Genomic DNA, 19,672 nt, shown 5'->3' with positions numbered 1-19,672 from the left:
AAATGGTGACCTAAAAGGACACGGTTTTTTTTATTATTATTATTATTATTATTATTATTATTATTATTATTAATAATATAATATAATAATAATAATAATAATAATAATAATAATATATTTAATTTATATGGTGCATTTAATTAACATGTACACTTCAAATCAATATAAATGTAACATTTTAACATGCAAAGCGTTTTGTATATTGCTACATTTAAATATTTTAAAATAAATTTTTATAATTGTTAGCTGTTTATAATAATGTTTTATTTATGTCTCCTCTGGCCAAACACATTTAACTGCTATATTTTATGCCAACAATCGCATGATAGTGTTTATTTTATAGTTTTTTTTTTTTTTTAATTTAATTTTTTTTTTTTTTTTTGTTACAGCAGGCTATATTACACCTTGCTAAAAGGAAGTGATTGTTTCAATTTGGAGCAATCCAATATCCTCTGACTGGTGGGACTGTGTAGTCAATGGGATTTTCTGTCATGCTGAAGGGATAGAAAATTTCAGGATGTGTAAAGAAACATTTCAATATATTTGTCATGCCCTTAGTCCAGCACTGCAGAGGAAGATAACCAACTTCCGCATGTGTATTACAGTTGAAAAACAGGTTGCATAGCCCTTTGGAAATTAATAACGAATGCCGATTATCAGACAGCAGGACACTTGTTTGGTGTTAACAAAACAACTGTGTGTTGTGCTGTACATGAAGTACTGTATGAAAAATAGACTGTAGGCTAGTGGTGTTAAAGTCATGTGATTCCTTTGCTGGCAGATGTAATCAATGGATAGTAAAAGTATCTATATATATATATATATATATATATATATATATATATATAGATATATATAATAATATAATATATAATATATTAAGTTAATTATTATTATGTGTTACATTCTACTTTAAAACCAAAAATGTTGTAAATGGTCTCGTTTAGAATGTATGGCGCAGTAAGCAAAACTGAGCTACCCATTGCGCATTTCGGCGCAAGCCTTTAAACGCTTCCTCACTTTGGTGAAACCCCGCCCTCATGTTTGTTGACTACAGGCTGGAAACATGGCTTCTCACATGGGAATGAGGGAAGTTTGTCCATACTACAACCAAGAATTCCCTGCAGTTTTACAGAGAGGATTACAGGAACTATGGGAATCAGAGTGCCTCTGTGACATCCAACTTACTGCAGAAAATTATACGTTTTCGGCGCACAAGTCTCTCTTGGCCGCTGCAAGCTGGTATTTCAGGATAATGTTTACAACAGACATGAGGGAGAGGGACCAAAACTCAGTGGAGTTAAAGGGGATTTCTGCCGTAGGTCTAAAAAGTGCATTGGATTTTATTTACACCTCTCAACTGTGTGCAGATTTTGAAAGCGTCGAAGACGTGCTGCTCACGTCAACTCATCTGCAGATACCGTACCTGACAGAATGCTGTGTAGATTTTCTGAAGAAATCGCTGAATGTAGATAATTTCCTTGACATCCTGTCCCTTGCTGAGAAATACGATTTGGTTTCTTTGAAAACTGACTGTTTCTCGTTTATTTCTACAAACCTGGGCGTTGTCCTGGAGATAAATGAGCGGTGTTTGTTACAGTTGGATGCTGATTCTATTTTTGCTGTTTTGGAAAGAGACGATGTTAGTCCAAGTGTCAATGAAAGAGACCTTCTAGAGTTAGCAATTAAGTGGTTAAAGTACGATTTGGACAGGAGGCTACCTCACCTGGAGTGCCTTATTAAACACATCCGGTTGGGTTTGATCTTTCCTCCAAAATTTGAATTTGAGAATGAAAACTTGAAAGACGCTGTCAGTCTTCTGAAGTCTGTGCCACAAGGCGAAGGGTACCTTAAGATGTTGTCCGAAGCTGGTCTTCAGTTTAAAGACGACAATCCTTTTAAAAAGTGGTTTAAGATACGGTCGACACAGAAAGGAGTGCTGACAACCTGTGGGAAAACCACTGGAAGCCAGGCGTGCAGAGAAATAACGGTACTCGCTCTATACTGCTTTTAATGACGAGTCAAAGCACTTGCAAATGGGAATTCTAACCAACAATGGTCTTCATTTTAAATCCAATAAATGAAATGTCATACAGTAGATAATACGAGAACACTGAAAAATGTAAATAGAGCTTGTAGTCGTATTATAATTTTTTAATATTTGGGTGGGATTGTATTATTAACTGCTCACAGTTGCTAGTATTATATTTAGGTAAGGTGCCACTACACCAGAATATTAATAACAAACGTGAGAAATGCTGAATGTTGGTAGTACCTTGTTGCCTTATTAAATGTCTAGTTTAAATTTAGAATTACCAACAAAAGAAATCTTTTTCCAGGGATGAAGACTACTTTGTTATTATTAAGTTTAGCCCACATAAAATATTTATAGTAATTACTATATATATATTATATATATATATATATATATATGTATATATATATAATATATATATATATATATATATATATATGATAATACACACTAAGGAAAAATGTTCCATTCCTTTTTCCTTTGAGATTTTGACAAGCGGTATGGACTGTAAACCTTCCTGGAAAACCATCACAAATGCTGAGGAGACCTACAACCACTGTACTGTGGTGTTAAACGATTACCTGTATGTCATAGGTATGAACCATGATGAAAACTTTCTCTTTAATAACGTTTTGTATTGGTTTTATATAGACTGCTGTTGGCTTAAACATGTTTAAACCTTGTACCCGTTATAAAAATTATCAATCGGAACAGATTTCAAATAAATTTATTCATGATTTAAAGCTCTGTTGGCTCACTCTCTCTCTCTCTCTCTCTCTCTCTCTCTCTCTCTCTCTCTCTCTCTCTCTCTCTCATTCATATATATATATATATATATATATATATATATATATATATATATATATGTTATATATATATAATATATATAAGTTAAAAATAATTAAAAACAAAATTAATTCAAAAGTTGTGCATGCTGATGTGCTGGGGAGACCATATCAAGGCTGATCCTCAGAGCCAGCATTGCATGATAATATAAATATAAGTTTATATAAAATAATGTTAATTAGAATTAATATAGATTTAAAGATATAAGTAAAAGTGATGTCACATATAGAACACCATTACATCATGTAAGAATAAATCATGGATTTGAATATAAACAATAACAAGTAGTTGTCATGCCGTCAAACACCTATAAATACCTCCAATGTTTTGATTCAAACACAGGCTCCCTTGAGAAAGATATGTACAACATATTGAAACATTGGGCAGCTGGCTCTTTGAGCTAATATATATATATATATATATATATATATATATATATATATATATATACTATATATATATATATATAATAAATTAATTTTCTTGTTAACAGGCTTCTAATGTACATTATCAAACAGGAGTCAATTTCCTGCTTTCTCTAGTTTATTGACCCTATAAAACCAATCAGATCTTTTATTGTTCTTCTTTGGAACAGAGGAAATGAAGATTTGTATTTTTAAAATTTATGAAAATATTGGTATTTAACATTGGTTTATTTCAACCCAATTTTACATGTGGAAATAATCAATGTCCAGTTTATCACCATCAATTACTGTTTACTGAACCAGAGCAGGCTTTTTGGACAGTTATTCTGTCAGGTAAACTTTGTTAATCCTTGTGGAAGATGTTTCCAACAAGAGTCACACCTATTTATCAAACTAAATAACATGCATTTGTAAAAATAATAATAATAATAATAATAATAATAATAATAATAATAATAATAATATATATATATATATATATATATATATATATATATATATATATATATTAATTAATAATGGTTAGAGAATTATATAAGTTGAGTAAGAATTATATAAGTTTATTTATTTTTTCTTAGGGGGGCAGAATTCATGGTTCAGCAGCAACCGTAATGAGGAGGCCATAGCTTCAGTGCTGCGATACGACCCCCGCTTTGACAGATGGACACGTCTTGCAAATATGAATGTGAGCAGATAAAGGGCTTTAATTATTATTATTTTATTTATTTAGCAGGCAACTTACAGAGACTAAGGTGTGTCGCCCAAAAGTCAGAGCACACAGAGATTAAGTGACTTGCACAGGGTCACACAGTGAGTGAGCCGGGATTTAAACTGGGGATCTCCTGGTTACAGGCCCTTTTCTTTAGCCACTGGACCACATAGCTTCCTGATAACATACTTTACAAGGATTTAGCAGCACCCAAACCCACAATTCAGGCATTAACGGCACTTCTTTTTAAATCAGCGAGATATGCTGAGGCAATTGGGCTACAATACTGTGTTGCACACAAACAGACTACTTTTTTCTAACTGCATGTTATAAATGTTCTTGAATTATTTTTCTTAGTCACATGCAAGAAATTGTTATCCTGCTCACATTGCTTTGCTACACCCATTTTGGGGACTACATAACATAGTACTGAGATAATAACTTTTTACAATGGCCATAATTGGCATCTTAATTTCAGATTCTTGGTGGATACTTTAAACTAATGTATTTTTGCCTTTTTTACATTTTCAGGTTTGCAGACGTCGTTTCCAATGCAGTGCCATGGGGGGTAAAATCTACGCCGTGGGGGGTAGAGGGGAGGGGGGCATCCTTTTCTCAGCAGAGTGTTACAGCCCTACTGAAGACAAGTGGCGGTATATTAAAGCTTTACCATCTCCACTGTCTAGCCATGCTGGGACGGTCCATCAAAATAAGCTGTATGTTTGTGGTAAGAACAATTAAATAAATCACAGTAGTCCTTCACAATAATATTTTTCCTTTTAAGACATTATTCACAATGGAATTTCTCAATTTTCTTTCTAAATAAATGTTGCAGACATCATGGTAACTGGGTATTTGATTTTTCTGTGCGACTTATAACAACTCCCATTACAGAAAAGCTATTCCCAGCTTATTTTTAAATTTAAGACCTTACACCCTTACATGTAACACATTAATCTAATGGGAGTATATATGTTACTGTTTTTCAGTGTTTTGTGGCCAACAATAAGAGGAGTTTGCAGATTCAGCTACTTCCATCTAGTATTAATTTTGGTACTCATTCCATGGTGCTATGGAATGTCTATCAGGAAGAGCTAGGGAAACAGGACAAAACACTGCCACTGCAGATGTATCTGAAGCCAGTCCCTTGCTGTCATATTAAACAAATGCATGTTTACTCTGATGTGTTTTCAACAGAGAAAAATATTAAATTAGAACTTTTTTCTTAAATCTCTCTCCCCCTTGTATATTTCTAGAATAACTTGTCAGTCCTTTGCTGCACATTATATGGAGTTCTGTCGACGACATTTATATATGTTCACTCATTTGTCATTGCAGGAGGCTCTTCAGGGGAGGTATTTTCAAGGTCTGTGTTCAGGTACACCCCGGAGCTGGACGAGTGGATGACCCTGTCCCCTCTCCGGCACCCCCGCGGCTTCCACAACATGACCTCAGTTGGGGACAAGATCTACGTTATGGGTGAGTGGAGGAAACATAGTTGCACTCGGGCACAGGCAATAGACACTCGGCACTTAAGCAAGTTGAAAAAACACAATGGGTTCCATTCAAATGAGCTAATCAGTGGCATATCTAAATACCGCAAGTGAGATTTCAGATTTGAGAACTAAGGTAATGAAAATAAAACATCTAAAGGTGCATGTGTCTCTTAAATGCGTTTCTGTCTGTACGAATGTTAAATACCAGAGAGGGTGCTATTTAAGGATATATAGGATGGTGATATTTAGAGCTGCCAACATTTAGCTCAATTGAACAGACCCCAGTTTGCAAATGTAAACTATGACTTAGCTCTGCAAGCTTCTCACTTCTCATTTGCTGCCAAGTCAATTGTCTCATTACAGGGGAGAGTTCTATTTATCTAGTTGTGTTACAGCAATCTAAAACATTAAGCAGTGTCATTGGGAGCAACCCTCTTTAGCTGTGTCACTGTAGTTCATTCCCCTCCTCCCTTTTAACATGATTTTATAAAAATATGAATGAAACATTTTGATTCAACATCCCTTTAATGCCATTCCCCCAGGCGGTGTACTGCTCACCAGCGCAGATGGTCAGCAGCGATCCTATTCAGATGTCAGAGTGACCGAGTGTTACTGCCCTCTCTCTGACCAGTGGACAGAACTGTCTCCTCTGCCTGTAGGACACAGCCAGCACGGAGCTGCAGCCCTTGGCAACAAGATCTACATCATGGGGGGTTTCTCTTGGGAAGAGGAACGGTTTCTGAGCACTGTTCATGTGTACAGCTGTGAAACAGACACTTGGAGTGCCGGTCCTGAACTGCCAAGACCACTTGTGGGACTTTCAAGTGGAACACTTACCCTCCCCCACTCCCACAGTAAATAATGATGTACTGCATACTTTAAAATACCTTTTTTTTGTTTGTTTTACAGTTTACCCTTTTCCTTTTATTGAATTTAAGCACAAACCCTTTCCTCACAACTGCTTTTTCTTAAACATGGCCTTGATGCTTAGAGATAGCACACATCTTACTATTGCAAGGTTTGACTCAAGTGTATGTTTTCAAAACTAAAACTATACAAAGATGTTTGCAGTTACAGTATGTGAAATCATAATTTCATATTCCACATTGAAAGTTTTATGTTTAATGCAAATGTTTTTACAGCAAGACTATATAACCAGCTTGTTTACTGCAGATTGTTTTTTTTTTTTTCCCCAGACAGGTGTGCTTATGATGTCACAGTATATTTTTGTTAATACATTTCTTTATGAACACTGAAAAAACAACAAAATAACAAACTTAGAAAAAAAAAACATGTAGTTGTCATTAAAAAAAAAAAAAAAAAAAAAAAAAAACTTTAGGCAATTGCAAGAATGGCTCTCTCCCTTTTCTTTCTTTTCCTTTTCTTGTCCTCAAACCGGTCTGTGGCATCAGCAAAGAAGGTCACGTCTTCTTTACTTTCAATCTCACGCTGTAAAAACTGCAGGCCTGCCATATTGAATCCAAGAACATCCTGGAAGAAGAAACACAGGGAAGTCAAACAGCAGCTGGAAATAACACTGCTGAACCCTAAAATACTTCAATCTACTCGTACTGCATTTACCGGTACTAACATTTGCACTGGAACAGCCTCATGAGATACTGGGGTGTATTCAATTAATCTAAAAACTATTGGATCTTAATACCACATAACAAATCATTTAAAAAAAAAAAAAAAACAGACACACACAACTCTCCCTGTGCAAAACAGTTTTAAGTGTGTTTCTTTCAGGAACAACATACAAAACTTAAGAGATATTTATTTATTTGAATGACGGTGGTATTAACCCTTTGTGGTCCTATGTCGGACCAGGTCCGACATCATCAAAAAGACATCAAGTACAGGTCACTAGTCGTTTTTTCTCCAGAAAAAAATGAGAAAACCTTTCAATGGCTGAGCGAGACCGATAGAAACCGAGTGTTCGGAGCAGTGAACAAAACTAAAAAAAGATACTATAGGATCAGTGAAGGCGATTGCCCAGCCTGACTGAGGTATTGTTTAGTGTTCATGACTTTGTTTAACTGTTTTATTTTCACTCTGAGCAAGTGTTTTCTGTTTGTTAAAACTGTATTTTTGTTGTTTAAAGAAAATAAAACGGTGACTCAGCACCTTTATACTGCAGTATTTTGTTTTTGTTCCTGCAAGTCACCACAAGGCCAGCCTGTCACAAGGACTACAAATTAGAAATAACGAGTAGAGTTTGAGGTAAAACAACAAAGTGCTAAGAATTACAAGACCTGAATGCAAAATTTTAGAGCAACAGAAAGAAGAAAGCTAATGTAGTAAATCTTAATGCAACACATACTAGCAATATGTTTGAATTTCAAAACAGGTACTCGCCCTAATTTTCTTTACTCTAGAAATTGTATTTGTCCTGAGACTGTCCATCACTGTCAACAGCATTTGATTGCTGGTGATCTGTCCAAAATGGATCCTGAGAAAATATGAAAGTAAACATTAGGTACAGTGTCTGGATATAGATATCTTAAACTGAACAGGTTTGAAGATGTACTTTAATAGAAGAGATGGAAGGATAACCCAGATTGTTCAACTGGCACTGTCACTGTTTTTCTAAATCAGATATAAAAGGTGATTTGTAAGTCACTCTTCCCTGTGTTCAGTTTTCTAACATAATTGTAAGATGCCACCCATAAGTTTGGTGCGCACCCATTAAACTACTGCATTTGGGTGTTTTAAATGTTATCCTATGTAAGACCTATTTAGGAAATGTACTGTGTGCCTATGCTGAGCAGTTAATGCAACTAAACTTACAGGCTGGAGCTCCATCACCCTCCATTACACAAAAGGATTAGTCCTAGTATTTTGCTGCCTCCACCCTCATTGCAATTCTGTTGTGGAAATACTATTACACCAGAGGAAATGGTATTCACCACAATGGACAAGTGACTTTATACATCACCTGATAAATATGTACAAGAACCAGGTTTATCTTGGTAGATAAGATCTTGCTCACACAGATTCAGAATTTCAATGACAGGTTATAGAATACATGGCCTGATACTTCCCAGCTCCTAGCTCCCCCACCCCCTCGCTAGACCAGTTGTCTTTTACCTTGAAGATAGTAAGAAACATTAAGTTGTACCTGAGTAGGAAAAAGAGGCACCGACAGATCAGCTCAACTTCCAGCCCATTCTGGATGTATTCATTGAAGAGAGTGAGGAGGTCAGGAATGTAAGAGAAAGGCAAGACTAGTAGAGACTCTTCTAATTCACTGGGAACATAAACGAACACAAAGACAGTCACTATATTGCAAGTGCACTGTAGCTGTGTGAAATCAGGAACTAAACGTACTGTCAAGAGACATGCCAATAAACAGGGTTGAGTGCAGGGTGGGTATTATACAAGCCATTTCAGTTTGAAATTGTTACTGCATGAAACAGGCAGATTATATTAAAAAGGCTGTGTTACTTGGGTCAAGGGCTGAATGTACTACAATAAATGACTGTTGTAAGGTCTGTATACTCAACCTACCTGGATTTTACTTTTCTGATAACAGCCAGTACATATCAAGAGGGCTGAAAATAGAAAGGCAAAAAGAAATGGCAATACTAGAAATTCCCACTTTAGAAACAGACTTTTGCCTACATCCACTGTGTACATACAGGCATCTCCATATATCCCCAAATTCTGATACATGAATAAATCACAACTGAATACTGTATGTGGTTCTCTAGATATATTTAAAAACATATATATGAGATACGTACTGTATGTACATATAATCATCAAGACTGACAGATACAAGCCTCTTTATATACCCAGATTCCAATAGTCTCAAAACCTAAACCTAAAAGTTTCATCACAAAGGGTTAAAGGTTCTCAAGATAGTGGTTACAAAGTATTGAAATTCATAACTTTCAAATGCAAAGTGCACCAATAAACATTTATAAAATTCCCACTTAGGAATAACATATAATGACGCTATTGTAATATAGCATTTACTTACAGAGATGTTTCCAAAGGCAATCAGGATTGTACTCATTGTAGGAGGAGGTAACTGTTAAAAAGAAAATAAAGATGTAACTTTACTTACCCACGTAGCGGTATTATAATACTGCTTGAATTCTACAGTCCAAAACTGAGCTTCAGTTGAGATTTAAACTTGACATTAGGGATAAGTCCAGGCTCCGAAACCTAGCAATGTACCAGGTGTGATTTTAAAAATGAAAATACATGTTTGCTGTAACTTGCTTCTTTCAAAACTCTGCATGAGACCTACATATTATATGAAAGTGCATGACAGGTAACAGTTTTTTTTTTTTTCTTTTCACTTGAAGATTTCTTCATTAAAAAAGGATTGTACAGAATAATTTATCTTTTTAATAACCAAGTATAAAAAGGCTTAAAATAGATCTAATAAAGTAACGTAGCTACCCTTTATTTTACCTGTTTCCCTGCTATTTCACAAGAAATTTTGTGATCTTCCAACTTCTTGCTTTCCTCCCTGTATAATTCCACGGCCTCCATAATTCGTTCAGCCTGCACAAACAATGATGCATGTCACAAATTCTAAAGACTTATACAAATGGATATATTAATACATAAATCAAAAGTGCATTAATTGTGGCTTCAATTAAGAATGAAACATGTTGCCATTGCCAGTCTCAATAGGCCATATATGTAGTGTGGCTAACAATCTATGACAGAATAGACATTGTTCTAGCCCTTTAAATTTACTTACAGCTTTAATGGTTTCAATTGTCTTCTTCCCAGCCAGGCCGGCCTCCCCTGTGGTTTCCCCAGGAACCTAAAGCAACAAACACGTATCAGAAGTATGTAGAATTTCTATAGATGCGTATGCTTACAAAAATACTCAGTACTTTTTAATCAGAAACAAACTCTTACCACTGGTTCATCCCCTTTGCCCACACTTTCTTCAAATTCTGCCTCTCTTTGCTAGTTACATTAAAAAAGAAAATAAATCAAATTGTTAACAAAGAACATATTACACGTCAGTATTTCCCCGACTTACTGCACATTCAGATCACGTCCTAACAAATACTCATAGTTTCACTGAAATCAAGCAGTAGAGCCTTGAAGCAGGTACTATTTTCAGGTCAGTAGCCACATAGTTTGTAGTTTGTTTTATTCGTCCTGTTAACAGTGAAGGGGAAGGGAGAGGTTAAAAGGTTGGAATACTATTCTCTGTGTCACAGGATGTAATGTCAACAGCAAAAATATAATGAATTTACAACAGCAAAACGTGATGTCATCCTTAAATGCCATTTTACCATTTCCTTTTCCTCTTCTAGAATGATTGGTTCTCTTGTTCTCTCCCACAGCCGGAGCGATTTATCATGTGATGACGACACAATGTGATCTCCACTGGGACTCACAGCCAGGCACCACACTTCTCGATGGTGACCCTAAACACAAGACCACAGGAGGATATATTTAACCTATAATCCCAATAATGTTAAATACCTTTTTAACAACTGGGTCACTCCCTTTTTACTCCAGCATGTGGCTTAATAGATGCTTAGCTTCATTCTGTGTTTTACAGAATGAAAACAGGATGTTCTTGTACTGAATGAGCCAAATGTACATGCTTTCCCTCTTCTTACCTCTAGAGTCTGGATGTGCTCAAACTTGTCTGCGTCCCACTGTTTTATTTTCTTGTCTTTTCCAGCAGTGAAAAATAGATGCGTTTTCTGCACAAACTGCAGGAACATGACACTGAAAGATAATAAGGATGCCGAGTCAATTTATAAAATAATATCAAATTTTCTACAGGCATCAACATTTATTTTAAAAAGCAGCAGAGTTACAAATATGAACATGTTATGATCATTTAGATATAAGCACATCAAGAAAAGGATTATCCAGTTAGTCTGCCATTAACTTGTAGAATTTGCTAGAATAACCCCCCGTTTTAGGCTGAAAAATATTATAATTTTGACTTTAATCATATGGCCTTACCTGTCATCATGAGCAAAAAGTGACTTGTGGCAGTCTCCAAAATCCAGACCCAAATCTTCACATTTCTGTCTGCTGAACCGGTATCAATACACTGTCCTGGAGACAAAGGAATGCAAAAACATTTACTACAGGGAAGTATTTCCACAAGCAGGCACCAGACCAAAAAAAAAAAAAACCACTGCCCTTCTACTTATTACAATAAAATCTTAACACTCACGTGGGATATATCCAAGCACAGCACTGGCAGTTTGTGTCCATAGAGAGAAAGGAAAAACTGAAAGAGAAGCAGACTCTTTTTTTTGTTTGTTTTTTAAATGCTCTTAACTGGATACAGAAATATACAAATGTATATTTTACACATTATTTATTTAAGGAAGCCCCTACCTTAAGTGTGTCGGTATAAAATAGCTTGACAGTGCAGTCCAGCAGGGACACAGCCAGCAGTCTCTGATTAGGGCTGTAGCGAACACACAGGACGTCCTCGTCCAGCTGCAGGGTGCGCTTATGATTCACAGTCAGTCTTTTGCTAAGAAAAAGCACAGGTGAGTCAGCAGTCATGTGGATAACATCCAGATACTATCATCGAACAATGACATCTTTGGTCCATGCAACAAAATAAATCTCTCAAAAATCCTATTGTTGATAATGTTTGCCTAAATTAAAATATAACCTCATAATCACTTTCCCCAGTAAATATTCTTGCTTTCTCACCTGTTTTGGACAGCGTTTTCATCCTTAACAAGTTCAAACTCCCAGAATTTGACCATCTTGTCTGCTCCTCCGGATACAATCCCTCTCTAAAAAAAGTAATTAATTTTAAAAAATGATTTGCAAGCTTTGATTGGATAGTTAATGCGTCCCAAGTTCACCTATTGTATTACTGTGTACCAACTTACTTACAATATGTTTAGAACTACATTTCTAAGTATTTGTGTCTTTTATGCTTCTTGTTTGTTCAAAATTAAGAAACAAGCTTAACCCAATACAAGAACATTGTGCCCTATTTTCATTGTGTTATAATGAAAAGGCATCACTTATTTAATTTGTTATGCTCACACTTTCTGCAATTAAACCAGTTTCATATTTTCCTTTTACTTGCGTCCTATACCCCATTAAACTATTTAAAAGATAAATGAAGGTGCATTTTCTTACTTCATTGAAAGTGGAAAATATTGGACAAAGTTGCTAGTGGTTAACACACTATATAAAAATGAACATTTATTTAGGTACATTCTTGGTCCAATGTTTTATTTATGTCACAGGCTGCTCAATAGACTACATTCTTATGAACTCCACACCCAAGTGACTTTCTGCTAATCTAATGCAAGCAATCATAGGAAAGTCTAACCCTGGAACCAACTACATAGCAGCAGTATATCTGGAACAGAGTTGGTATTTTCTACAAAACTGTGAAAAGACAATGTGAGGGAAACAAAAAGAAAAACATACCTGGTCTGGAGAAAGAGAAATTGACCACAGTGCTCCTTCATGGGCATCTACAGTTTCCAACAGAATTCCAGAGGACAACTCGAAAATCTGCAGCTTTCCACTCTGTAGGGTGAAAAAAAAAAAAAAAAAAAAAAAAAAGAGAAGCGATGCAAAGGGGACATCAAATCACAGGTACGTTCTTGGATTGACTTTGTATAATAAAGGAAATGTCAAAAAAAAAAAAAAAGACAAGAATACACTGCACTTTGAAGAAACTACTTTAAAAATGTCTTCATCCATACACACAAACACTGAAGAAATTCATCAAAAGGCATTGACATTTATGCAAGGTATAAAACCACGAAATGCAGTTCCCATGATATATACCACGCCTGGGGTGGCGATAAGGACCGAGGCGTCAGCCCCAGAAGTGGTATATATATATATATATATGTGTGTGTATATATATATATATATATATATATATTGGAACCGCATGGCCCGAAGTGGTTTATACCGCTTATAAACACGGCTACCTGTCATTTGTGAGAAATTAAAATGCGTTTTAATTATTTTAAGACAAAACCAGAAACTCTTACTATGTATACATCCACAGTGTAATATAGCCCCAAATGTAATTTAATTTCATGTGTTCACTTATTAAAAATAAATTGCAGATGTACATTTATTGTGCATTTCTGCATTGAAAGTGACATCTAAAAACTAGAGGGGTAATCACAAGCTGATGACAGGAGGAGTTTCAAATGACGCTCAGGAAGGCAGGAGCAGCTGCACTGAAGCTGGATTTTGAGGTGAGTTTGTGTCCTCGTTATATGCGAGGCACACATATTCCAGTGTGTTTTCATCATTTTAGATCTAGGCAGATGTTTTTGTTAGTTATCAGACATCCTCACATCCAAGTCGTGCAAGATTAAGCTGACTACTGAACCAGACTTTATGCACCAATCCGACCGCGGTGTTAGGGGACAGTACCTCAGTTTCCCGCAGATGCTTCAGATCTAGGCCGGTAATTCGGGGGGGGTGGGGGGGTTTTCATGACTGACAGGAATACGTTATTGTTGGTTTTAAACTCGATGTCAGCAGAGATGTTAAAACTTCTACTGTAAAACATCTATTTAGTCCAGCTCAGCGTTATAAAACTGGAGACTGAATACTGGTCCTCAGTTGAACTTCTTGCACTGGCATAAAATTCCCTTAATGAGGTTGAGATTTTTTGGACTTTTTTCCATAAAATGAATGTCTATATTTTTAACCAGCCCATGCGGTAGTTTTTTTTTGTTTTAGTGTTTTTTTTCAAACTTTGTTTTCTTCTATTTCATTTAGCTGTTCCACATCTACTGTTATGTCTACTCTTGCTGGTGCATTTATTTTATTTATTATCAGAGGGTCTGCTGTCTTCACTCAGAAAGCTGGTGTTGTACCAGTTACATGGAGTTTTAGCCCCAAATATACTACAGGAAATAGGTGAAATGCCACTCATTTTTGGCTGTGGTTTTGTAACTAATAAATAAAATGACAGTATGTCATGGAATTTAGAATGTAGCGGTGCATAGTGATTTGTGAAGCAGCTCATTAGTATGCAAGCCATGGTATACGCTATATATATGCACGGTCATGTGATGCTGTTTAATGAATCAGAGGTGATTATTTTTCCAAGCCGTGTTATAAAATCTAATATCTTAATATGCCATTACCTTAGTTCCTATTATGATCTGTCTGTCTCCAGGAACAAAAAGCGAGCAGAGCGCATATTCACAAGCCATCGTTCAGATAACTTGCAAGGTTGATCTAAAAAAAAAAAAAAAAAAACACATATAAAAAAATTATATTAAATATATATATATATATATATATATATATATATATATATATATCTATATATATATATATATTATTTTAAATTCTTACTATTAATATGCAGATTTTTTTTTTAAATAAATCAATTACCCAGTGTACACAACATGTGAAGTAAGACTTTACTTTGCCCCGTGTTACTATTGTACAAATTTAACCACAGAACAGCTAACAGACACCCTCTTGAACAACCTCCCTTGTGTTCAGATCCTGCCGCTGACAGGAAGATCCTAGCAGAGATTAAAAACAAAGTGCCACGCGGACAAACCTGTTCCAGACTTTGACGGTCTCCGCCGAGGCAGAAAGCACAGCAATGTTATCTGAGCTGAAGGCCAAGGTGCGGACATCAGTGCGGTGTCCACCGATAGTTAGGCGTGCAGTCTTGGTGCATTCAGAAGTCTTGCCGGCTGTTTTCAGGATGAATACTTCTACTGTGTTGTTCTGAAGCAGTAACGCCACCTTAAGATCTCCATTCGGGGACAGGAAACAGTCAAACGACCTAGAATAGCAGGCACAGCCAAATATTACAATAATAAAACATACTGTTAACAATGCCTGCATTTGCAATTCTGCATGCAACAAACAAACCCTTGTGGTTTGTTTTTAGTTCAAACATTAAGAGGAAGAGGCTTAAAAAGAAGTCTGGAATTCCCCACATCTGATTTTACACTGACCTGATCTTGGCAGAAGCCTTGATGCTGGAAATTCTCTGGATCTCATCCTGAAGAGACCTGTCCACCACCGCTTCCTCTTCATCTCCTCCAGCCTGTCTAAAAAACATATTATATATATATATATATATATATATATATATATATATATATATATATATATATATATATATATATATATATATATACACTTGTGTATACACACACACACACACACACACACACACACACACACACACACACAGAACACAATTCAGTCTTAGGTCAGTCGTGATGTATGTATATGTGTGGGCTTGTAAGCAGTCTATAGAAGTGGTGACCTTATGGTACATATATGGTACATGAAGGAGACATTTTGGGGAGAGAAACTTGAGGAAAAGAGTAGTCATTTGTTTCTTCCTTTGTCATAGGACTGGACCCAGTTGTTCTGCGACAGCTCAATATTCGTGAAAGTCCAAAGCCTTTTACCAGTGTATAAAAAAGAAAAAAAAATAAGCCAAGACAACATTTAACTTAGCTTTTGGTTCAAAATGCTTCGTTGTGTTAAAGTTAAGTTAAAAGTACTATTTATTTGTATTTTGTGAGGGTAATGATGAACAAAGCCTGGGGCGTGTCGATCACATTTTGTACAACATTTACCTCCTCTGGGTCGCATGTCAGTGATTCCCCTCTGGGGAGGCTAAACCAGAAGTTCACAGCAGTCGTCCTGGGAGAAGGAAATAAAGGGGGGGGGATGATCTTTAAGGGTGTATCAGAGACACCATTGGGACTCCCCAAATTAACTAAATCAGACAAATCAAAATGGAGCTTTTCATAACTATGAGATTATCAAATACATTGTCCCCTCGGGTTCCTCAGAGTGTCCCAGCAGTCCTTTTGTTTTCTTTTCTTCTGGTTCCCCCACCTCTTTACCCTGTATCAAAACACACACCACTTAATTATCAAACTTGGTATTAACTCTGGTGAAGTAGTGTTATGTCTATCAAAGAGCCGCTACATGGATATATTAAGAATTAAGAGACCACTGCAAAATTATCAGTTTTCTCTGGTTTTACTATTTACAGGTACGTGTTTGGGTAAAATGAATATTTTTGTTTTATTCTATAAACTACTCCCATTCCAAGATAAAACTATTTCCTATTTAAAAGGTAGTCATTTCTGGGAAAGTGACACTTGGACTCTCAATATAATGATTTCCATGCCACCATGCTTATCCAGATGACTAATAGCAGTTTAACTGAAAAATGGATTTAATCAGCAAGTAACCAACTCGTCCCAACTGTAAGTTGTCAATAAGATAATAACTGCATTAAAATAATACACTTGTGTTTAACGGCAATCACAACTGTGGATAACTTACCAGACTAAATGAATACTGTCCAATCCAACTGTTCTGACAATAAGTTAGCTGCACAGAACCACAATTAAGTTACTGTGTGTGAAGTAGTGAAATATGAATGCAATTTACTTTAGTCTTCTTTAACCCATGTGGTGCACACTTTTAGGTTTTATGAACATCTTACTTTGCCTTTTTCTTTGCCTTCTTCAGTTTCCTCTCCATTATTCTGTTAATCTCACTATCTGACAGTACACTGAATACCTCCAATACAGTGTCAGTTCCCTGTTGACAGACATCACAAGAGAGCAATCACAACAGATACATAACTGAACCTTTGCTCACAACTGATGTTAAATCCATAAAACAAGTAACCTTACCTTTGATCCTGACACCAGTCACGCCCCGAGATGATCGTATTTGATGACAGTGACTTCTGCCTTATGTCCATTGAAGGCGACGTTGCTCTCCCCATTGAGGAGGCTGAAAATGAGGATCGATCCATCCTCATAACCCACAGCCATGTGAATACCATCCGGGGAAGGGCACAAGTAAGTCACCTCCTGCTTATTACCTTGGAGAATTAGAACCTGAAAGAACAGGCAAACACAGCCATCACACTGAAGTGTTCCATCTGCCTTCTGACGTTTTTTAAAGCTGCCCTAGTATACTATCTTGTTTTCACATTTTGTGATTCATCCATTTGGTACTTCAGATAAATCAAAAAATAAATTCTGAAGAAAAACTTAAAAGAAACTAAGTCAGGTAGAGAAATGCTTCAGCTGATGTTTTCAGCAGCATGTTCATCACAACAGCGAAGGCATTAGATGAAACGCCCTTTGACGTGGCCTTCTTTGATATCATTCCAACATATCCATTATAAATAATTATACTTCACAAAAATATGATACTAACAGTCTATATTATAATATTACATGTGCCATTCCTAGATTGACTTGACAGTTTGGTTTGTTCTTTAGAGCCCAACTTACCTTCTCTCCTTTACGTACATCCCATACAAAGACATGTTCGCAGGCTGCAACTGCCACATACCGCCCCCTCTCTCCTCCTTTTAGGATTACATAGGCAATGTTGGCTTTCTGACTGCCGATCACACCAAAAACTGCGCTGGCAGCGTATCGCAAATACTGCTTTGTCAGTCCCATGATGGATTAATGTAACATAAAGCTTAGGTACAAAGCTGTTTGGAAAATAAATAAATAAATAAATAAATAAAACGGAACTCAGATTATTAAATACTGCAAAACCATAATTGTGTCATGCTATTTATCTTGCTGATGCTGTGCACAACGTGAGTTCAATATTAATTCAGACAACAAGCATGCTGTCAAATGAGCCCATTGGGCGAAGGATAGGAAACCTCACAATCATTCTAAAGGCTGCCATTCCTAATTGGATAAAATACACTTTTCCTTGTTTCTGCTAGGAGAAAAGTTAGGTCAAAAGCTGGAAAACAAATTGGGATTTTTTTGAACATTTCAACTCTAACTAATACAAAACCGGATTTAATCAAATTTGTTTTTAATCCAGGCAGCTGTGGACAAATAACCCTGAATTTGACTTTGTTTCAACTGTAGTGGAGGAAATGTGGGTAGGTTGGTTTCACAGACCCAAATTAGCTCTTGAATTTACTAAATGCGCTAGCCTGGTCTGTGAAACTAGTTCATTAGTAAAAGACTGAATGTTACAGTTACAGAGCAGTTACTCTAGTTCAAGAGGGAGGGTCTAAAACAGTGGAGGCAGGAATCTTCCAAACCTTTAGACTAGGAGCGTAAAAAGTGTACATGTTTCCATTACAAAATGGTGTCCAGTTTTATACTTATGTCTAAATGTTTTAAAGATATATTTTAAATCCATATAGCAAACAACTTATATCTGTTGGTCACATTTGATGCAATGAAAACAGCATTATCAAAAAATACAGAAAAAATACAACCATATAGGTCCATAAAATGTAGGCAATTTCAAACATTTTAGTTTGAAACTGAAGTAAAATATACTGTACATTATATTCAATGCGCTGTAATTCACATACCAGAGGGATCAAAATCATCACATAGGACTGTTTTTAATTGCAGCGTGTATTAAGACAACGATGTGATCCTACACAATTCATTAATGTTTTTCATTAAAGTTTTGTTAGCAACAGTTTAATAAGATGTGTTACATTGCATACTGTGTTGGATATGTTAAATGCCGCAGTCTTTTTGCTCTAGAATGGAGACTAGCGACCTTTCATAGCAGCTTTACAACAGGTGAATAGGTGCGTGCAATAAAATATGCTGTTTACTTCACAATGATGTTTTATCGTACGAATCCTACACGATCCTGTGTTTTTAATCACTGCACGACTCCAGAGACTGACCCACGTGTTCAACAAGTATGCCCACTGTCCTGTTGAACTGAATCTGATTGTGTGCTATAACGTAATTAGAGATTTTTGTTTCAAAGACGCATTATATTTACATCTGAAAAATGTACACAAACAACTGTATAAAGTGCAACAATTTCACGGGAAATGTTCACAATTTAAATTTATAAACACTTACCTCAAAGCCACAACACTACACTTCCGTCTACGCGTTCATAAGACGTGGACGCGCTCAGACATCACTAAGGATCAATGTATATCGTAATCCTATCCAGCTCATTTAACAACTAATAACAAAAATAAAAATACAATTTGTTTTATATATATATTTTTTTTTTCATCCCTGTTAACCAAATTATATTTGATCATCTACTACTTGGGTCTGCTACCTCGGGTTGAGGAGTTTTAGGGGTTGACGAAAAATTACAATTAAAAATAAAACCAAAAGTAAAAAAAATAAAAATAAAACATCAAGAACTAAAGGAAAAATAATTATTAAAA

General features: G+C 35.9%; 2 protein-coding genes across 2 annotated transcripts; one reads left to right on the top strand and one right to left on the bottom strand.

Annotated features, from left to right (window-relative positions):
* Positions 1–1,047: 1,047 nt before the first annotated feature.
* On the top strand, positions 1,048–7,358 carry LOC121320739 (kelch-like protein 26). The gene is made up of 6 exons (XM_041259325.1): positions 1,048–1,990; positions 2,521–2,629; positions 3,885–3,991; positions 4,547–4,742; positions 5,354–5,494; positions 6,054–7,358. The coding sequence occupies exons 1-6, from the start codon at positions 1,067–1,069 to the stop codon at positions 6,371–6,373; spliced, it is 1,797 nt and encodes a 598-aa protein (XP_041115259.1). The 5' UTR covers positions 1,048–1,066; the 3' UTR covers positions 6,374–7,358.
* On the bottom strand, positions 6,847–19,634 carry LOC121321084 (WD repeat-containing protein 3-like). The gene is given in 23 exon segments (XM_041259992.1): positions 6,847–7,002; positions 7,870–7,963; positions 8,633–8,761; positions 9,022–9,065; positions 9,497–9,547; positions 9,937–10,029; positions 10,232–10,297; positions 10,396–10,446; positions 10,782–10,916; positions 11,115–11,226; positions 11,470–11,518; positions 11,521–11,565; positions 11,683–11,743; positions 11,854–11,995; positions 12,181–12,266; positions 12,919–13,020; positions 14,613–14,706; positions 15,041–15,271; positions 15,447–15,542; positions 16,967–17,064; positions 17,160–17,369; positions 17,772–17,980; positions 19,350–19,634. Coding segments are annotated over 22 exon segments (2,319 nt in total). The 5' UTR covers positions 17,946–17,980; positions 19,350–19,634.
* Positions 19,635–19,672: the final 38 nt, after the last annotated feature.

This window comes from Polyodon spathula, chromosome 9 (genome assembly GCF_017654505.1).
Source record: "Polyodon spathula isolate WHYD16114869_AA chromosome 9, ASM1765450v1, whole genome shotgun sequence".
In the NCBI taxonomy this organism is placed as follows: domain Eukaryota; kingdom Metazoa; phylum Chordata; class Actinopteri; order Acipenseriformes; family Polyodontidae; genus Polyodon; species Polyodon spathula.
Note: the sequence above shows the minus strand (reverse complement) of the source record. Positions and strands in the feature narration are given on the sequence as shown.

Coding starts and splice junctions, on each gene's coding strand:
- LOC121320739 (XM_041259325.1), top strand. CDS start 1,067: ATGGCTTCTCACATGGGAATGAGGGAAGTTTGTCCATACTACAACCAA. Junction 2,630..3,884: donor CGATTACCTGTATGTCATAG/GTATGAACCATG, acceptor ATTTTTTCTTAG/GGGGGCAGAATTCATGGTTC. Junction 5,495..6,053: donor GGACAAGATCTACGTTATGG/GTGAGTGGAGGA, acceptor CCATTCCCCCAG/GCGGTGTACTGCTCACCAGC.